The 18,715-nt window shown below is 39.7% G+C and overlaps 1 protein-coding gene across 12 annotated transcripts in view; it reads left to right on the top strand.

Moving 5' to 3' along the window:
* The window catches only part of msi2b (musashi RNA-binding protein 2b), a 231,529-nt gene that overhangs the window by 199,431 nt on the left and 13,383 nt on the right, over nt 1-18,715 (top strand). For 8 of the 12 annotated variants that reach the window (XM_053239636.1, XM_053239630.1, XM_053239635.1 and 5 more), the window contains one exon: nt 13,571-13,750. The exons of the other annotated variants lie outside the window; for them this stretch is intronic. In XM_053239636.1, the coding sequence (XP_053095611.1) occupies nt 13,571-13,750 (180 nt within the window). The remainder of the gene's footprint in view (nt 1-13,570; nt 13,751-18,715) is intronic. 12 annotated transcript variants of the gene reach the window in all.

The following is an 18,715-nucleotide window of genomic DNA, read 5'->3' as shown; positions in this document are numbered from 1 at the left end:
AACCTGGCTAGGCTGAAGCAGTTATTGAAGATGAAGGAATGAATTAATGTAAATTGCTTCTTAAAAAAAAGAGGCCACTGTGCAGTCATCCAGGAGGCTGGATTATACAGTATAACTTGTGTGGTTTTTACTGTTTATAGTTTGAGGTAGCAGCCAATTCAGAGAGATAGCAAAGTGTATAAGCAGAGAGTTTGCTTTAGCATGCCTAAATTGATTTAGAAAAGTTGATTTGCATTTATGAAGCTGGCAAAAGTAATGTTTCCTCATTCTTCCCCCCAGTATCACAAGCCACAGCTAAAATGTAAATAGTCATGGCCAACTTGCAACAAAATGAGGGAATTTTTTTTTAAAATCTTGGTAACGTCCAGGAGATGCAAAGTTTAAATTTCTAGTGTGACTGCGGCTTTATATGTTATTTGTACTGGTGAAACTGGTCATAGGTCACAGACTAGGGTTGACTTCTGCTTTCTCAGTGTTATGTAATTTGCTGTAGACGGAGTGTTTTCCTAACACCACACATTCCCATCGAACACAGACTGTGTGACTGAGTATCTTCATTTCTCATGGTTTTTAGTGAGTTCATCCACACTTAATCACTCCTGGCCATAACTGGCTTCCTCGAAGCGCCTTTGATCCAGACTGACCAGAATTACTGAGGCTGCACATTTAGCAGTTTCTTGGCTGTCCTCCTCCAACTACGGCTATCGATCCAGTGGCCAGATAGCTTAATCAATCAATTTGACTTTGTCTGTTTGATGTGGGGATGCTTAAATAAATAAACGGAGGGAAGGTGGGAGCTGCTAGTGCTCTCCGCACTGGCCTTTACTGCAGCGACTGGCCTTTACCACAGCAGGATGTGATGGCCTTGTCTAATTGGCTGTCAGAAAGTGGGGTCTGAGTGCCAGTTTGATGTGGCCCCGTTATTCAGGCAGCCCCCCCACACACACACACACACATACACACACACACACTCGCACACACACACATTCTTTCTGTTATACACAAACTCTCACTTACACACACACTTTTAGACACTTTCTCACACACACACACAAGAAGCACACACTCGAGTGCACTCCACCAACACCTGCTCTTGAGCAGCCAGCCATCCAGCTCAGTGTAATTCGTAGACAGGCGTAAAAGTGGCTGTGCGCCGGGTCTGCCGGAGCTCAGTCGACAGAGCGTGAGCCAATCAGTCATGCCTCTCCACTCAATCAGACGTGTCTGATTCTGATTAGTGCCCCGCTAAAGCAACTAAGCCTGCAAAAAAAAAAAAAAACAGACTTGCACTTTGCATCTCTTTTCCATTTAAGGGTGTGAAATGCAGCAGCCTTGTTCAGAGAACGCTGTAAGCATTAAATGAGACTCTCATGAGAAATGAATAACTCAGTTAGTGCTAACTCTGGTGTGTTCGGGATAGTTTTGAGAGTCTTGTCTAAGTGACAAACTGGACTTTAGAGATGCACAGCATCTCAGGTTTGGTCTATTTTCCCCCCATTAGATTGTAGGTTGCAATCTGACACGCTCTCAGTGTGGCTTGTGGCAGGGCAGAGGAAGTCAGTGTGGTAGTAGTGCACTACGCAGGGTGTGATAGCAGACTGGCTCTCTCAGCTCCAGTCTGAAGCTGATGGGGAACACACACTCTCCATGGCTGCACTGTGACAGAAGCCGGAAAGCCATTGAGACAGAGTGCTGACATTTAACGATGACCTTTTCGCGGGACTTCATCATCTATTACCCAGCCGATCTTAGTGCCAGGATGAATTTATACACCCCTGCTGTGCATACATTTACTGCTAGGTGCAAGGCGAGATGCATTTGTGTGGGCTGTTTGTTAAAAGCCAGTCACTCAGCACCAGAGCTAACTTAGCCATGAGCACACAGTAGACGGCTCCAGCTGAGTCGGATTTGGTCATACACTCACATTGGATTAGTAAAGCTTCTCAGCATGCTTATTAAGACAGACTTTTAGGTTCAGTACCACAAATATCAGACAAATTCCTCACATACTAACAATGAATGGAGTCACTAGTACCACAGTAAGCTTTACTTGATCACACTCGGCCAGAGACACAATTACACCATTTGATAGAGCTGTATTTGGAAAAATGTTCTCTAACATTTCTATATATAGTATGCTAGCATCGATTTTAAATTAGAATAATTAATAATCTTATGAGCTTGTGTTCACACTAGACATTTATTTATTTATTTATCTATCTATCTATCTATCTATCTATCTATCTATTTTCCCTCTGATTTTCTCCCTGAATCCTACGAGACACACCAAGCCAGCCGAGCACATCTTTTCGAACTGTTGCTCATGCAGTGTCAGGGGGAGGCATAACACACTCGGATGAAAGTGGTACACGCCTACTTCTGCATGCATACCCCCATGATTGGCTAGTGTCTCTGTGATTGATAGGGGAGAGAGAGTATAACACCCTCCCACCCAGAGAGTGCAGCCAGTTTTGCTCTCGGCTCCCGGTCATGGATGGCTGTGGCATCATCGCAGTTCGAACTTGTGAACTTCAGATCATAGGGTGAACTCTTTTCTGAACTCTTTTTATGCCAAATACAAAAAAGTGCACAGACTGTAACCATGACAACGCTGTTACTACTGAGTTCTGCCTTGTATCCGATTGTCCCACTTAACAATTTATCTATGTAGATTACAATCATTATTAATTCTAATAAAGACCAGATTTATTTGTTAGCATAATTTTGGTAAGAGCTCTGCTTGCCTTGCCTGCTTGGCTTTGGAGAAAAAAAATCAGAATGAGAGAGTTTTTTCTTGGTTTTCACTTGCTTTCTGAGCTGTGACCTAATTGGTTAGGTGATGTATTAAGAAAAAAAAAACACTTAATTGGTCAGGTAATTTTGCGCTTTTCTAAAATACTTAACTTTTTTCAACACTGAACGTGTTGCCTGTGATACTGCCACCTTGTGGCCACTTTCCATTGGTTCACATATAAAATATGGATGTAAGATATGGATCTTAGCTATGGTTGAGCAAAGAACACATAGTGATATACTAGATTTAAAAAACCTTTCTTTAAACAACTCATTCTGTAGTGCTTTGAAAAGTGATTCCATGATTGAGGTGCCCTTTAACCCTTGTAACTCAATATTCCTTTTAAAAATAATTTTCAACATTGAATCTAAGAAAACAGTAGGAATGGGAGATATGACAAAAATACCATATTACAATACCTGAAGACATTGATTTATGATACACAATATGTATCATCACACTGGCAGCAAAACAGAAGTGCTGCATTAAAACTGTAAAAATGAAAAACTGTTAAACTGAGTTTGTTGATACTTTTATTTAATGTCTATAAAAACAACATTCTAACATTTAACTGTTTAAAGATTAAAATTTTAAAGATTAAATAATTTTTTTTACATCAGCTGCTTCGATTCATTTACTTTTTGGATGTAATTTTTTTAAATATCAGAACAGAGATGATATCTCAGAAAAAAATACATATTTTTTCACAATATTGATCTTATATTAGATTGTCATATTGCCCAGATCTATAAAACACCCATTCAGCCATTCAAAAGTGTCTTAATCCATCTTAGACTACCATGTCAGCTCTCTTTCCTGACACTGGCTGCATTTGGTTCTCAAATGAATAACGGAGTTGAAAGTAACAGGGTTCAGTAGTAGTTGAGTAGTAATGGAACGTAACAGAATGAGAGCTTATTTTTCTTCTTTCCATGATCTTCAAGAAATTTGAATGATGCAGCTTCCTGCTGGAATATTCAAATATTTCACAGGAATGAATGTGTTCAGGTAACAGGATTGAGTGGGTGTACAATGTACATTTCATAACCTATAATGGATGACTCATGGAAAAGGATGCTTCCAGCATGAGATGTTAAATGGATTCACACATTAATGCAAAAATAATAAGATTTGTGAAGTCTTTTATTTATTACATGTAGTTATAGTGGGCTGGACAGGCAAAATGCTGTTTTTTATAGATATGTTTTTATAAGATATTTATTTGAAATATGCTCATAGGTGTTGTGAAGGACATTTTCCCTATGTTTAAAATGTCCTTTATGTTTTCTTTACACACATACGTAATATAATTGGAATATAAATGACACCCCAGTTGTGGAGTCACTCTGAAGTGTCTGAAGGAGTTCCCCTCATCATCTTTTATAAAGGATGTAATCACAGAACAGGTGGTTAATGAGTTAGTATTAGCTAACTTAGTCGCTCATACTTCTAAAATGTCCTGTTCAGAGAACACTATTCTGCAGTGTCACTTGCACATATTAGAAAACATTCACCTGATTCATTCCTTCAGGCAGTCAGGCTGGTCAGCAGGATATTGGCGGTCATGCATAGATGCTTAGGGACACCACAAAGGGAAAATAAAACTGCACAAATCTTCCAAAGTTAACCAGAAAACTGCATGCAAGCTTCATTTATAGACTAAAATGTAGGACCTGACGTGTTGCTAGTGTTTAATAGGCGTTGACCTGCTGGTCATGTCTCTGCTGTTTCTCTCTTGCTTGGTTTGAGCCAGCTGAAAGCCAGAGTCTGTGAGTCTGAGACTGACTCCCTAGACACTCTGTCCTGCTCCTACGCCACTGGAAGGTTTGTCTGACCTCCCTCTCACCACACCTTCACACAATGACACCCTGCCACTTCCTCGTTTTTCATTTACTCGCTAGTTTTAATCATTAATCATTCATTTTCTTGATTTTATGATGCTTTTAAAATTCTTACACTTCCTACTCCATCTTATTTTCTGAGTCAAATTACTTTCCCACTTTTCATCTGCTTTCCAAATAAATGTATCTTTTATTTATCTTGAGTTCATTTCCTTGGGTTCTGTCCAGTATATTGCATTATTCTACCATTCTTTTTTCCTTCATCTATATGGTTCACTCCTCCTCTGCCTGTTTCTGACCTGTTTGTGACACTGACCTGACTGCATGCTTTATTAGTAGTGGTCTTGTTAGAGATAATGTAGCAGTAGGTCAAGTAGGTATTGTCTGGAACCTAGCACTGGATAGGATATCTGTGTTTTAATACAATGCACTAGAAATCTGCACGGTAGAAATATTTATGCTTTCCTTTTGCATATGCAAACCTTGTCCTTTACCTAGAGACTGATAGCATGACATTTTAGTAGAAGAAACATTCACCTCCAAGACCTTTTTTTTTTTTTTTTGCTTGTTTTTTGTTTCCCTCCACTCTTTCTTATACATGTACAAGAGTGCAGCCATGTTTTAACACTGTATCTTTTATACTTTTACATTCTGAACTAAGCCAGAAGAGACACAGTCAAGCCCTGCAACCTTTCTGAGGGCCAGTATGCTGGAAAAGATGTGTCACAATGCAGAGGTTTGCTTGATGCTGTAGATCTGGTGTAGATCCCATCCGTGTGGGCCGTGTTGTTACCTTGGCTGAGGACTGTAGAGAAACTGGCAACCCTGTCTTTCCCACACACACATACACACTGCTGTGGATTACTGGAGCACAAAACTGCTCCTTATATAACTAATTCATCCCCAACTTTAGCCACCATAACCCAAACTTTTGGGTGTATAGTAAAAGATTAATATTCTGGAGAGGTGTGGACTAAGCTCACAGTGTTTTCCTTCTTTATGAGGAAACATGAAAGTACACCAATACACACACACACACACACACACACACACACACACACACACACAAAATAATTCAATGCCTAGCCCTGACCTTGAGTACCCAAAAAGAAATCGTTACGTTTTTGAAATAAAAGCTATGCTTTGTGTAAAAAAGTACTGTTCTACACTTCATGGGACCCGCTAAATGTCCTCACAATGTCACATTTGTCATCCTGTCATTATAGGCATATGTGATCCCCATCAAGACGTAAATACATGTGCACAAACTAGGGATTTCTCAGACTAGTCAACTGGTTCATTCATTAGTCATTGCTGTGGGGATGTCGACTAGTCAGGGCAGGGGAATAAACGGTCAGGTAGATGGTACAGAAAGCAGGCTACATATATTTTGTTAGTGTGAAACTATTTCAGACTAGATGAAGGCAGTTTTACACAGCACCACATGCTGTCTAAGACGATACTGGGAAAATTTGTTTTTATTTTCTGCTGTTTTGTTTCGTGTAATATATTATTACTTATGTATGACTTTAATGGTTAAGTGTAGAGCTGTATATGAGACAGGGTTTTTAAAAATCACAATCCTGGCACTCCCAAGGAAACAGAAACCAATCCTACCTGCTCCCTTAGTAAATGTTTTTGTACCCATATTTTCTAATAAACGTTAAATTATTTTTTTTATTATTATTTTTTTTTTTATGTGAAATAATTTCAACAGATAAAGCTATGACCAGGATAAAGCAGTTACTAAGGATGAATGAACAAATTAGTGAATCCCAGTTTACATCAGATGCACTAAACTGGTACTGTACTAGTAAGTATGTACTGTTCTGTGTCTATTCCTGTCCTGATGCACACCTCTAAAGTGTCTAATGGTTTTCAACTAGTGTAATATGATACCCAGATATATCATTTAGTGCACTGATTTCTTGATATTGTGTACAGTGTAGTTTAAAAATGAAAGCTAGGAATTAATGTGGGTATGGTTGTTAACTGAAATGCAGTTTGATGTGTTCTTTGCTGTTGTAGTCAACTACTTTTTTTTTTAATTACTGGTCAACAAGTAAAAGTGAATATCCATATCACACATACACACAGACAGGCTGTTTTCTCCAGTTCTCCTTTATTGTGTCAGGGTAACTGCATTGATTGTGTGTGTGTGTGCCTGTGAGTGTGAGAGAGAGAGAGAGAGAGAGAGAGAGAGCAAGAAAGGAAGACAGCATAGAGAGCTTGTGTCACTCTCCATTAGTTGCTGTATGTGGACAGACAGGCGGTGGTCCACAGCTGTTTGTGTGCATGTTTGTGTGTGTGTGTGTGTGTGTGTGTGTGTGTGTGTGTTTGTATGTGTGTTTGAGTGTGTGTCCTGTTCACTGGCCGCAGGTGCAGACTAGGCCAGGCAGGATCTTCAGTGTCCAGCCGTCTGAGGTGGAAATATGAAACACACCTCATACTCGTTTGTCATCCCTCCTGATGAAGACAGATGTGTGTTTTTGTCCATCTCGGAGCGAGCTGTCCACTTCCCTCCTCCATCTGTGCACCAGAGTGTGCGAGTGTGTGCAAGGGACGAAGAGATCCATCACTGAGCAGAGCATAAATCATGAAGATTTGAGATATTTGCTTGATTAGATGTAATTTTCATAATTTAAATGTAATTTTCCGAGGCTATCCGAGCAAAAAATAGCAATGAGGCATTATCTATAGAGTATTTATGAGATGTCATCTGCTAAGAGGGAGAGCTGGTAATGATAATTAGTCACCTGTTGGCTAAAAAAAAGAAAGAAAGAAATAACATCTGAGAATAGGGACTGATCATCTCTGGAGTTAGTAATTCTTTAAAGATGGCATAGGTGGAAATGAAAAAGCTAATTGCACATGTTCATAAATCCTGAGTTAATTTAGGAGAACATTTGACAAGTTCACTGACACACTTCAAGAGGATTTGAGTGAAGCTAGCTTCATTTAAGTAAGGAAAGATGGGAGAGATTCAGTCACTTTGAGATAGCACTACATCTGTGAGAGGAACTGCTGCTTCAGTGCTTTTTAAAGAGTGCCAGTCTGTGTTTTTTCCCTTTTTTTTCCCCTTGTGTGGATTCCCTCTCCAGCCTTTTCCGATGTATTTACCGTGTCTGACATTTCTGCCTACAGTAGATGATTGTGTGCAATGCTATTTCCAAGGTTGGCTGTGGTCCTCCAGCTTTGCGGAAACTGTTTGAAAGTCACCGTGCGAAATGTCAGCTTTTTCTCCATCCTTTCATGAAAAGGTACTTTAAATGGCAGTATTTTGCTAGCCTCAGCAGGCTAATTGTGGTAATGTAGTGCTGACAGGTCAGGTGTGAGCTATTCGGAGTCCACTGAACCTGATCCAGCTGCAGAAAGCGCCACAGCTTTGCCCTGTCCTTCATTAACGCACTTCACATTATATTAAATTGCCATGCAAACACATTTTGGTGTTCTTCTGACTTTTCTGCCAGATTAACAGAAAGCAGTGCTGGGAGCACATAGGACAAAGGAGGGATGAACGCTTAAGTACCTACTTATTTGGGTTCAGATTGTAAACTTGCTTCAGATTGCGCCAAAATGTCCTGAATCCTGAACTGCAGTTGAGTCTTGGTGGATTATCTTATTTTGAGATGTGATTTTAATATTAATTTACATTCAAAACAGATTCAAATTGTTATTTTTTGTACTCTTATAATCCATGTTGTTGGCAAATACCAAACAACTTCCTGTCCAGATATTTCTTGAGGCACCCCTGCAGTTCCATAATGACAAGCCCACATATTCTGCATTTATGAATTCAGCTATAGTGGATGGAGACAACAAACAGCAGTGCACATTATTGTTGAGAGGAAGCAATGCAGCCAGTGCCTGGGGCTCCATGGCACCATTCAGAGAGCTGGTTTGATATGTAACCATAGTGCAGCACTCTAGAGAGCGAGGGATGCTGAATACTGAGAAGAGGAAATTAAAGTCTCCCACTGACTGCAAGGCCCCTGATGGGACCCTGCAGTAATCTCCGAAACGGCTGCCTGGCTATAAATGCTAAAGAGACCACTAACTTGCATTAAAGCCAGTTATCCACAGAGTAACTCACATTACACATGAAGGAGTTGCACAATTCGGTTCTCTGTTTCCTAACAGCTGATAAAAGCACCCTCTTATTTGCACATTTGTATCTGTTTTCTTATCAGGCATTATATATAATAACACGCAGCAGGAGGGGAAGAAAGCAACTTAAGGCTTTCATCTCAGCAATTGCTCTAAAGCACCCAGATGGGCTATCTAATGGTGCAATTGACAGCCTTACAGAGTGCAGTCATTCTGAGCATCACTCTCCCTCCTCTCAAAGCCAGCTGGGGTGTCCAGGCTCCGTGCAGATGTTGCATAGCCAAAGGCACATCTGGATGACCTCCTCCCAGCTGCTCAGACACGACCCTGGAGTGCGTTCGTGGTCGGCAACGGCAGCGTCTGGAGGTGGAGATGATGAATAGACGAGGCTGTGTCGTCTGGCCACCACAAGCGAGTGCCTTGCGTTTCCATGCTGCTATTCATCAAGTCAGACGAAGTGAATTTACGCATCTATCACCTGTCAACGATGCACGCGGCTCCCCGCACCAAAATGTGCCATTATGAAGTAATTAGATTTGGCTTTGAGCAAGAGCACAAGACCTGGGTTAGTCGAAAGAGAGCAAATAGCTGGGTTTTATGGGTATGAGGGGAAGAAAGCTTGTGAGAGGAAAAGGAATATGTTGGGCTTTGTCTTGCAGTTTTGAGGAAATAATTCATATGTAAATACAGAAGAGAGCTGATACGCACACACACTCACGCTCACTTCCTCCCTCCATCCGTACGTTATTCATGGGAGCATAAAACATGCAGAGTGTCATTCTGTAACTGGCTGGCTGTAGCGGAACATCTGAACCAAGCCATTATTGAGGCAACTTTTGATGTCTAAAAATGACAATGTTTAATTCAGCTCCATTTTTCCCTCAGCTTCCCCGCTTCCACTTGGTCAAAGTGAATCATTTGCATGTGCTCAGAAATAGGGAATTAGCTGCCGAAGGTAATCAAGCAGCCCTATTCTGCCAGATGGCTTTCTCTGTAGTTAGTAAATGGGTGCTTTTAACTGCATTTTATTCCACATTTCTGCTTCAGATAGCGCTATCATTAGAAGTGATCTACCTGCACAATAAAAGTAATTTCTGTAGGCCTTTATTAGATAAGACCTTTCCTGTCACAGCAGTAAAATGAACGGCTTTCCGGGGCTAATTTGCTATGTCATTGCAAACAAAGAAACCAGGTGTATTTGTTGTATGAGTGTTAATTTTGTATTTCGTGTCCTGTCCCTCCTGCTATGCTGAAATTAGACTGAATATTTATGCAAATAGCAGCAGCAGCATGGCATTGTGGAGGAAAGCAGGCTGGGGAGCTTTAAACAAAGGCAGGGCCTCCAAAAGCCGTCCTCTGCTGTGTTACGAACGCAACAAGCTGCACCACAGGTTCCTGTAAAAGGTCTTCATTTGTTTGTTGTTAAAGATCTAATTAGGAAGATGAGAGGGAACAGGATGGGATGGCAGCTTGGCTAATTAAGAGGCGAGTCCAGAGCTCCCTTTGAACCTCAAGGACGCCCATCTATTAGAGCGGCCCATCAAAAATGGATTCAGCCTAAGTGCATTTTCAGGTCGCTTTTTGCAAATGATTAAACATGTTATAGTGGGCAGTGTCGTAGCGCAGCCTTTTCCTTCAGTGCATAACTGACTGTAGTTAATAAAAGTTAGAAAAAAAGCACAGTCCAAACATTAGAATGCATCGTCTACAGGCATGGAAATGTTTATATTGACCCCACAGAAGTATGGTTATTAGCTCCAGTGATAAACTTTAAATGTAAATATTTTGTGTAAATATTTTGTATTATATTTTTTATAGCTGTATCAGATCAGAGAAGAAATTCAGCTCACTGTGGCTGCTCCATGGGCTACAAAAAAAAACCAATGTGAGCCCACAACAACCAGCCAGTCAGAGCAAGGATTGGTTGCCTGTTAATAAAAAGTTCCCCGTCTTGCATTAGAATTCAGGTTTTCTAGCCAAGGCATTGTGAGTATGCTTTTTTGGGGGGGACTGAGTACACCTTTAAGGATGCCAGCTTTTAGCAGACATTGAGATTTACTCTTTGGAAGGCAGGTACATATAGTATAATGTTTATATATATATGTTTATATATTGTATAGTAAGAGTAGATGTATCTGGTGTTAGGTAGGTGTTAGTTTATAATCATGGTGTAGTCATTTTCTTGCCTCTGTCTTGTTAAATCTTTTCTTTCATGTGGGCTGAAAACTAATTTCATTAATAGTTTCTCTGAAATGAGAAACATAGCAGGAGTCTGGATTAGTGTACTTAGTCGAAATAAACTGCTTGCTTGTCATTTGTGCTAGAGGTTAGACTGCTGACTTCTGCATTGTAGTGTGAAAGAAATGTGCCAAGATCACTGGCAACTTAAATCAGCAACTCAAGTTCAAAAGATACGAAGAAAATTCAGTCAAACTGAGTCAGCTTACATAGGTTGACTTTCTGGGAGGCCCATTCAGATTATTAAAATTACCCTCTTACAGTTTATTACTACACATTTTTCTTGCATAGACCTCTCGGGATAGGAGTTTTCAGATATGCCAGATGTAGGTAAAAAAAAAAAAAAAATCAAGTAGAAAATGTGGATTATTATTAAGCACAAGACAATAATAAAATACAGTTTAGACTATGATATACAAATGAGCAGAATTCAAAATTTAAATAAACCTCTAGTATTAGCTAATTGTGCTGATTGGCTATAAGCCTAAAACTTACAGCATATGATATGTTTTACATGCTGAACTACAAATGGCCTCATATGTTTGTACCAACAATGTACCAGGAGTGAAAATACACAAAGTGACTGACCCAGAATTATTTTTTATTTTTTGGCTATAACAACATGATAATTTAATTTAATTCACTGCTTATTTTCTTTTCAATTTAGTCTGTTTTAAAAGTGCAACTGCCAAATTCCTTCTAAGTGAAATCTTTTTTTGGCCAATAAGAGTCTTTCTTATTCTGAGATACAAAGCCGAGATGAAGTCATAATGTCTGCACGCAGTGTACGTTTTTCATGGTTGATTATTCTATTTTGAGTTCAGAATTAAATTGTGCCCAAGTTTTGGTTAATTTGTGCCCTTCTCTAAAGACAACATGTCCATGGTTTAATGGCTAAACTAGCCAAATAGTCATCTGCTATGGTTACAGATCACTTTAAGTAGGTTTCCTAATTTTATTGTAAGAATTAATGTGACATAAAATTTGGTCCTTAAGATAAGTATCTGATCTCTTCTGTGCGCCCTTAACCTTCAACCGCTTAACGCCGTTGTAATTCACTTTGGATAAAAACATCTGCCAAATGAATAAATGTAGATGTAAATTGTAAATCATCAAGGGGCAAAATCAGGCATTTTTTTAGTGTGTGTGAATGTTTTACATTTTTTAATTTGAGAAAGTTTGCTTTTATTGAAAGACTAAATGTCATGCACATTTCTAAGTCATTCCTGAAGATACAGTTTATATATCACAATAATGTCCTCTGCATTAAAGTGTGTAAAGGTGCCCTTTAATTTAAGGCTTACTTGATTGATCACCTCAGAGATAACAATGTTGCTTCCAAAGCCAAGATGCTGTAATATATTAAAAAGCTTTTCTTATTAGCAGGGCCAGTTCTAGCCTTCTAGGGGCAAGATTTGAATTGGAAATTAAAGTAAAAGTACTGTTGTCAAAAATATATACATTGGTAACACTTTAGCAGAAGGCTAGTCCACACTTTATGTCCTGTTTGAGGGGGCTGAATGTTGAAACTATCTTTACCTGCTTCTTCCAGTCCATCATAGACACAGGCAGCAATAAGTAACTTACTTTGGGTCAGCTGTGTTCTCTGGGCAGGGTGCTGCCTAATCGCAATAACTACTACAAGAACATTTTGTCAAAAAAAAAAAAAACATTTCACAGACCAACATAACACCCAAAACATTGTACTGTAGTTTTTTCCCCCCTTTTCTCTTTTCCATTTTTGCTCCAGGTACTTATTTTCATAACATGGAGTATGTCCTAAACCTGAATAGTATGAGTAGGTGTGGCTTGCTATTTGGATATTTACTAGTACATACTATGGACTCTGGACATAGACACAGCCATGATGATACATATACAATATCCAACCAATACAATTTTTTTCTCAGTAGAGCTTTATTTTAAACGTTCTTGACAGCATAGGCTCATATGACAAAATGTATGGCCTGTTGGAGGCAGCGGGGCCCTGAGCAGTCACTTACAATGCTTATTAATTAGACGTAGTTCTGAGATTAGGACATATTCAAGCAGGAGTTAAAACTTGACGAGAGAGAAACTACCACCTACACACTGGGGCCTTTTACAGTACCTTCTATACGTGCCCTTTGATGCAGTTTGAGCAACTTGTTACTGAAAGGTTCAGGGAGTGATTTTTTTTGTCTTCTCGAGAAAGTTCAGTACAAGTACAAGAGTTTTTGTATACCCTTTCTGACATAACTTCACTGGAGTAGCTTGAATATTGGATTTCAACACTTTAGGGTTAAGATTGACTTAGAAGCTGGAAAACGGAAGGTTAATAGTTTGGACTCATGTTCTTTGGCCAGCAGTACCCACATACATACACAACACACACTTACACATGTTAGGAAAACAGTAGGAGGCATCTATTTGAACTGGTACTGTTTTGTATCTTGCAATACTCCACCTTTATATCATGCAAAAAACAATGCAGCATTGACTCATAACATTACTATGCAACATTGTATTTCCCAATGATGGGGAAAATTTCCCAATATTTCCCCTCCCTCCCCCTCCTCCTCCTCCTCCCCTATACTCCTGTATCTCCCAGGCTTCCCCGATTACGGTTTCTATTCCACGACAAGTGACCAACGGGGGCCCCCCTTCTCCTTTGCGGACTATGGCTCCCTAGGCCCGCAGGCGGCTCAGCTGCTTCAAAGCGAGCATGCCACCTCGGCCTGCAACTCCCCCCTGCAGCACCTGCCCAGCCCGGATCAGTATAAGAGCCCAGGTGTGTACCACCTCTCCTTCATTCACTGATTGATTTGATTCATGTGGTTGATTCATCATTCAGTCATTCATTAAAACGGAAGGCAAAAAAGAAATGTAAGGGACGTATAGAGAAGAGCCCGCTGCTTTGCCTGACATGAACTGCATGCTGATTTGAGCTCGTTCACACATTATTTTATCCTTTTCTATTCTGTCCTTGGCAATGCATTTCTGCTGTGTATGAGTTGAGATATATGGGCTAATAGAGTGATAGTGGTTATTATACAGTTTCTTATCAGCTGACCCAAATTCAGTCACATACCTCAATACATCCATACACAATTATATGCAATGTTCTGATACAGACATTACCACAAGTCTTTCATTATCTAAGATCATGTGAGTTTCTTTTGACCAGAAGTATCACACAGTTAATGGCTACCTGATTAAGAGGTGTGCAGAGGACTGTTTTTGTTAGTAAATTTAACCAATACCTCTCCCACAGTTAGTATTTTTGTTTGACTTGTGCACAGTATTTTTTTTTTTTTTACCAAAAATTTCTGTCTATTTCCAAAAATTAAAATAATAATTTAAACCACATGACTCCAGCCAGGAAAAATTCAGTAATGCTGAGTGAATTAACAAGTTAGTGTCACACAGTTTCAAACCACCACCCGGTATGTTCCCATGTTCATCAGCATGACCTTTTTGTCCTCCAAGCTTTTGTCCTGCATGAGAGTAAAAACCGTGACTTTTTTGTTGGGTCCTGGAGGAACCCAGTCCAGATGCACACCTCTAATCTGGTTTAGTCTTTTGTTTCACTGTTATGTTTACAGAGATGGGAAAAGAAATACATCAGAATATACATAATACAAAGGAGCCTAAATGTAAATCTATCAAAATAAAGCTACAAAATACTACAACTGATAAATAATATTGTATTTTCCATTTTGAAAGAGAAAAAAATAGAAACATCTTGCTTAAGGGGGCCATGAGATCAGTATCCTATATGAGATTGTCCAGCTTAGTTGCTAGAGTATAGTTTGATGACTAATGGTCGCTACAGTCATGAATTTTGCAATATGCTGGATTGAAATGAGTCAGTCAACACGTTGCTATGTCTCTATTTCATACCTGACAGGCGTTTGGAAGCTGTTTCATAAACTTAAGGCGCTGCAGAAAATTACTAGCCTTGCAAAGTGATACAGAAATACAGAACCCGAAAGCACATGTAACACATGTATCCTGTGTTTTTTTTTAACTGATGTGGACAAAGGCAGAAATCTTATCTTAGAAATCTTAGGCATTCTTATCATTTTGCTGTGTTTCTAGATGAGTAGCTAGTGGAGTCAGAATTGTAATGCTACCCCTGTGTGACCCTCTTCATGTGCATTATTATTGAGTTTAAAAGATAATGAGACAAAATATAAATGTATTCCTTCCCTTCAAGTATATCTTTCAAAGGTAGTAACATTAAAATTAGGGTAATGTTACCACAATGTACAATAACTGTATTTGTATAAGTGATGAGAATGAGCTGTAGGGAGCGATGATTTTCTGATATTCTGATATGAATAAGGCCGTAAGCTGGTGGTTCATGTAGAGGTGAAGAAGTTGTTATGTTAGAAATGAGAGAGAGTGCAGGGTCATACCGCTGTGAACAACTGTCATTTCATGGTCTTAATCTACCTTAGATTAAAGGTTATGTGGAGGAACTGTTGACACAAATAAAGCTCTAAATCCTTTGGACATGGAAATGGTGTTCAGATCTCTCTGCTCAGCAGAATGGGCCGATTACAGGCCATGGAGTTTAGTGTTTATACAGCGAGTCACTTATTGCCTCCAGCAGCATTATTAACACTGGCCCAGTGGGAACAGCACGAGTGATCAAGAGAGAGGACTTGACTTTAACCAGCATTGTCACTTATGTGGAATTAGGGACAATAAGCTAGTTGTTTAGATTTATTTAGGAAAGCTTTTACATTTCTGTAAGACAGAAGAGGTGAGGATTGTTGTAGTATCACACTTTCATGGTTATTTTTTTTTTTTTTTATGTTTTTGGCTCAGTGCATTGCTTTTCCTCACAGCCTGTCTCTGTTTCATCTTATAATGACAAACTGATAAATACTGAGATTGTAAGAGATGCTATGGAAATTCTTGAAAATATCTGTTGGTTGAGATACTGCATATACTGTGGGAAAGAATTTTCATGCTTTTTGTTCAGTATAAAGACACTCCAGGAAGTGCTTGCTCTTTTCTATCATCTCCTGCTGAAACCAAAATAAATCCAAGTTTAAAACAGAGCAATAAAATATAAACAAAGTTTAAAACGATGTGTCTGAGAAGCAACACTTCTGGGTTTTGTTTCGATACAATGAACAATGAACACTTTATTAGGAACACTATACTAGTACTGGCTAGGGCCTCCCTTTGCTCTCAAAACAGCCTCAATTCTTCGTGGCATGGATTCTACAAGATGTTGGAAACTTTCCTTCCTGAGATGCTGGTCAATGATTGTCTCATGCAATTCCTGCAGATTTTTCAGGTGCACTTTCATGCTGTGAATCTCCTTTTTTTCCACATCCCGAGGTTGTTCTATTGGATTCTATTCAGATTCGATGACTTTGTGCCAAAATTGTGCCAAGGAAACATTCCCCACACCATTACACCACCTCCACCAGACTGGACTGTTGACACAAGGCAGGTTGGGTCCATGGATTTGTGCTGCTTCCGCCAAATTCTGACCCTACCATCTGTGTGCCTCATCTTCTTCGGACCAGGCTGCATTTCATTTCCAGTCTTCAGCTATCCAGTTTTGGTGAGCCTGTGCCCACTGTAGCCTCAGATTTATGTTTTTGGCTGACAGAAGCGGAACCCAACATAGTCTTCTGCTGTTGTGGCCCATCCACCTCAAGGTTTGACGTGCTGTGCATTCTGAGATGCTTTCTGCTCACCACAATAGTACAGAGTGATTATCTGAGCCTTACTGTAGCCTTTCTGTCAGCTCAAACCAATCTGGCCATTCTCCATTGACCTCTCTCATCAACAGGGCATTTCTGTCCACAGAACTGATGCTCACCGGATGATTTTTCTTTATTGCACCTTAACTGCAGATCAGCAATTATAGAAAAACTCAAACCAGCCTGTCTGGCAGCAACAGTCATGCCACTGTCAAAATCACTGGGATCACATTTTTTACCATTCTAATGGTTGATGTGAACATTACCCGAAGCTGCTGGCCTGTATCTGCTGGATTATTTGCATTGTACTGCTGCCACGTGATTGGCTGTTCAGATAATTGCATGAATGAATGGGTGTACAGGTGTTCCTAATAAAGTGTTCAGTGAGTGTAAGTTATTGAGTGCCTTGCACAGGTATAGGCTCTACATACATGTTATGGTCATGTGACCAACTAAAGATGAAGCGCAAGCCCTACAACAAGTGCTTATAGTAGAGATCAAATTTTATATTATACAAGATGTGATAGTAGTACGCATTGGAATTTTTATTGTGATGACCCTGTGTACATTGTGAACACACTTCCATCTCTATGATTTATCTCTGTGAGATCCTGTGCAAATCGATCATAATTACTATAGACATCCTCCGGCAACATGACTTAAAACACATATGTCTGGAAATCTTGTCCCACAGAAAGAAGAACAATTAGGGATTTGATCTTTTGTTTTTTTTTTGTTATATGTATGAGGATGTGCTAAGAAACTCTAGTACAAAGATTTTGTAATAAATATTTTCTTTAATTTTCATCACTGGGGTGTTTTTTAAATGGTTGATTAACACCATGATATTTTTAGACCAGGTTATCATACCATGACAATTTCAAACCATAACACCCCTAGAGGAGACTCTAAGATCTGATTTTAAATTGAATATTTTACCCATTTTGTGTATATGTGCTCAGCACTCGCATTCATAAGAGAAACTTTGAACAATTTTACACACAGAGTAGTGTTTTTTTCCTGACATCCTCCTAGACGTCTCTCCACCTCTTTTACTCTGGTTGCCATGCTTCTGACACTTTCCAACATTTACTCCACTGCTTAAGGAGGTTGGTGCAATCTGTTCGCTTATTGGCAGAATCTCGCTTTTTGTGCAGCAGATGTCACATTCAAGTGTCAAAAGCTGCCTCGTCTTTCCACACTACCTACTGATACGCAGCCTGAGATATCCATCTTCTGTTGCCTGCGCTCAGATCTACAAATAAATATATGCCTCCCTCCCCCTTTGCTCTTCCCTGGAAGTCTCTGTTTTGCTCGGCTGACATTTTGAGAGTGAGAGCTGCGACTGACAAACTGTTCTCCTCTCACCGTCCTGTCTACCTGCACCCATCTGTGTGAAAAACAGACAAAGCTAAAGAGCAGCCTTGATGCTACGACGCCCCCTATCAGACATATCTGCTCTTGCACACTATCCCTCGGGGCCTCTCTTCGATATTTTATTCTTGTACGTATCCTTTACCCTCATGAGTTGTGGAGTCTGCTGTATTAATAGTCTCTCCTTTCAGTGGACGGTGAAGTGAAGGCTTCCGGCTGTGGAGGAACTTGATTTAATATTCGCTTATTAATGGAAGTGTCATCAGGGCTGAGCGAGAGAGAAAAATGAGCGCCGCACGGTATGGGGCCGCCAAAGTTTTTGAGAACCTCTATTTAATTCAATGGGTGTGTTTGTTTACACTTCTATAATTTGTTGTTTTGTGGCACTTTGGACGGATCATCTCTCAGATATATTGAGTGTAATTTTACCTCTCTTGAAACTCTACACCCAGGGGTAGGGTTTGGCTAATTGGTGTATTCTGCTAGCCCTGGCAGTATAACATAAATGCACATTTAAAAATTGCCTGGCTAAAAAAAAATATATATATATTCATTCATCTCCAGTACCCACTCTATCCAGGGTCACAGTGGATCTGGAGCCTATCCTGGGAACACTAGACGGGGAGATACCTTAGATGGGACACCAGTTTATC

Source organism: Pangasianodon hypophthalmus, chromosome 14 (assembly GCF_027358585.1).
Source record: "Pangasianodon hypophthalmus isolate fPanHyp1 chromosome 14, fPanHyp1.pri, whole genome shotgun sequence".
NCBI lineage: Eukaryota > Metazoa > Chordata > Actinopteri > Siluriformes > Pangasiidae > Pangasianodon > Pangasianodon hypophthalmus.
Note: the sequence above shows the minus strand (reverse complement) of the source record. Positions and strands in the feature narration are given on the sequence as shown.